The following is a 3,238-nucleotide window of genomic DNA, read 5'->3' as shown; positions in this document are numbered from 1 at the left end:
TGTGTGTGTGTGTGTGTGTGTGTGTGTGTGTGTGCGCGCGCGCGCGTGTGCGTGCGAGTATGTGTTTATGTGTATGTGATCGTGTGTGTATGTGCGCGTGTGCGTGTGTTCGCGTGCGTGTGTGTATATGTTCGCGTGCGTGTGTGTATGAGCGCGTGTGCGTGTGTTCGCGTGCTTGTGTGTATATGTGCGCGTGTGTATGCGTGCGTGTGTGTATGTGCGCGTGTGCGTGTGTTCGCGTGCGTGTGTGTATGTGCGCGTGTGTGTGCATGCGTATGTGCGTTCGCATACGTGAGAGAGAGAAGCACGAATCAAGATCTTCTCGTAGCGAAGATGCTCATGCTGTCTTCGTAGCAGTCAACCTCCTCTGTTAGTTAGTATCTGCACGATCTCACTATCATTGACATTCGTGTACATTTTACATTAGGGCAATACTTAACTGTGTACCGAACGTATTCTCTCTCGGTGTGTAATTTCTGTTTGAATAAACTCGCCGCTGATATGTAAACACGGTGGGCCAGTTCACTGCAAACCAAACCTTCTTTGATGTTCGAAAGCAAAGTTGATTGTGTTGACTTACTGCGCATTCACGGGTCTGTTTATTCTCTCGCTCGACCTCATCCCTGGCGTGTGTCTTTATTTGCTTTGTTAAGGGGCTCTTTAGAAAGGGATAAACTAATCCAGAAATAACTCAATAGATCTGATGAATGGCCCTCACGGCCCGCTAGCATTAGGCAATTGTCTCGGCTGCTTGCAAGCGTCTCTCTCTCTCCCTCGCTGTGTGTGTGTCTCTCCCTCGCACGCGTGCTGCCTCTCTCTGTCCACCCTTAGTTTAAACTCCCCTTTCATCGCGCTCGCAATCTCCATTTCTCTCTTCCCCTCTCTCTCTCTCTCTCTCACTCTCTCTCTCTCTCTCGCCCACAGACACATGCTTTCTCTATATCTATATCTATATCTATATTTTTTAATTTTTAATTTTTAATTTTTTTATTTCTTGGGAACAGAGAGAGCGAGAGCGAGACGCGCGAGGTCGCCCAAAATCTGCAGCAGACGTATACGTATCCGTGCAATACTCGCGGATCAAACATCGCGCTATATAGAAAAACACACATGCACTTACCCCAATGATCGACGTTGCCATGAAATGACGTTCCAGCCTTGCAGATGCGCCGTCGGTCGTGCTCGATCACAGAGTCGACGTGCCGAGAGCGAGAACCAAACGCGAGAGCGACGGAAAGCGTTCGTGCGACGCCGACGACGGGGGAGAGAAGGGGGCGGATCGACGACGAGGGGCGACGGACGGCCGCGGCGGCGCGATCCTCGTAGCTATGGCACCGCAGCGTGCGCAGCCGAGACGGCCGGTCGATTTACGAGTTTTTCGGAGAGGCAGAGAGAGAGAGAGCGAGAGATGCGCGCGTAGAGAAAGAGAGACAGAGAGCTGAACCCGAGGATGTGCTCGTTGGATCAGCTGTTCACGTGTGCGACAGATAGCGCGTTGCCTGCTTGTGCACGGGCTCTGGCAAGCGGAATGGCGTGCCGTGCTGCCGTCGGCAACCGAGAGACCGTGTTAGATGATGCCTGATGGCTCCGCAATTGTTCCGGCGTAGACGGGCGCGCGCGTCTCGCGCGTGGGCACTCGAGGCGTGTGGCGACGAGCGCGCGGGCCTCATCTAGCGAGCGAGAACCAATCCCGCTGCGGCATTGTTCGATTGATCGCCCCCGCCTGACAGCACCGACCCGGGACCATTGAAACGCGCTGACATCCGAACGTATGATAAGGTTATTCCTAAGTGTTCGCTCGCTAGAATGTACACCGGCCATGCGAGCGCGTGAAAAAGATGTGTGAAAGGAAACGCTGAAAAATGGGCGCAAAACAAGACGGACATATTGGCGCGCAGCTGTTATTTTACCTCTGCCGGCTGTTTTTTGGACGAAATGACAACGCATTAAGATTCGCGCGCTCGCTCTTCCCTTTTTAAGCCCATAGCGCTGTTCTCGCTTTCATCAAACCGTCAAAAGAGTTTTGCAACAATATAATGACAGCTTGTCTGGTATATGCGATCGGTTAGACTTAGTAGGGTTTAGCGAATTTTATTCTTTAATTTTATTTTATTCGACGAACGATAAAAGTTACGCGAACTCTAGCGATTGTCACCCATGTAAGCGAAGTGAACCACTGTCTAACATGTCGCATAACCTTTATATACGGCTAAAAATTATTATTCCGCGGTGGAAGCAAAATCCGGTGGGTGAAGAAACTGGTCGGTTGTGTGTAATCTTACTGGTTAAGCATGCTGCATTTACTTTTACGGCGCGGTGTAGCCTATGAATTTAAACATTTTATAACTGGCTGGCCCGCAGGCGTGCTTTAGTTGTGTCTGTATTATTCGTGACTGTTGATACAGGAACTTCAGAAGACCATTTCATGTTGCCGGGAGACCCATCATTAGCGTCGAATGCGCTTGGGTTGAAACTAGGCTATGCCCTCTGCGTATCGATGCTCTTTGACTTGTTTCTGTCGTAGAAAGCCGCGTGCGGTAATACATACCGCAGGTCCCGACACGCAGGCGACGTTCGTAAGGTAACCGACACTTCATGCCTAGACAAAACAACACGGCTAGCAGCCGATAGGTAATCATTTCCAGTGAACTTGTCAAAAATGCGCTCGAGGCCACGAAACGCGCTGTGGAAATTTTGGAAAGGGGAAAGCGATATATATACATCATATATATATATACATTATATATATATATATATATATATATTATACTATATATTATATTATATTATTATATATATATATAATAATTAATGTTTTTCTCTATTTACATTTGTATTTATAATTTGAGCAAACGTTTTCCTATCGCGGCATAATATTCTTTCGCGAGGTGTGGGATGCACGAGGAACTCGCGGGTGGTGTAGGTAAGGAGGGTTCGTAGCTCGCCACCAGCCGGCACGTCCACACTACCACAAATACCGAGCAGCGAGACGAGCATACGATGCTTACCACAGTCATACACTCACACGCACGCGCGCGCATACACCCGCACACACACACCCGCATACACACGCACATACAGATATACACACACACGCACACGCCACGTACGCACACGCACATACACATGCATATACACAAAATTACATACACACGCACGCACACACACGCGAGCGCACGCACACACACGCGAGCGCACGCACACACACGCATAGTCCGTGCACGGGAATACGCACACA

The 3,238-nt window shown here is 49.5% G+C and overlaps 1 protein-coding gene across 1 annotated transcript in view; it reads right to left on the bottom strand.

Annotated features, from left to right (window-relative positions):
• LOC106811211 (transcription factor Sp9-like) overlaps nucleotides 1-1,536 on the bottom strand; it is a 45,020-nt gene extending 43,484 nt beyond the window's left edge. Inside the window, exon 1 of the mRNA XM_014814764.1 lies at nucleotides 1,121-1,536. Within this exon, the coding sequence (XP_014670250.1) occupies nucleotides 1,121-1,141 (21 nt within the window). The 5' untranslated portion in view covers nucleotides 1,142-1,536. The remainder of the gene's footprint in view (nucleotides 1-1,120) is intronic.
• Nucleotides 1,537-3,238: the final 1,702 nt, after the last annotated feature.

The sequence above is a fragment of the Priapulus caudatus genome, unplaced genomic scaffold (assembly GCF_000485595.1).
Source record: "Priapulus caudatus unplaced genomic scaffold, Priapulus_caudatus-5.0.1 Scaffold515, whole genome shotgun sequence".
NCBI classification, from domain to species: domain Eukaryota; kingdom Metazoa; phylum Priapulida; class Priapulimorpha; order Priapulimorphida; family Priapulidae; genus Priapulus; species Priapulus caudatus.
Note: the sequence above shows the minus strand (reverse complement) of the source record. Positions and strands in the feature narration are given on the sequence as shown.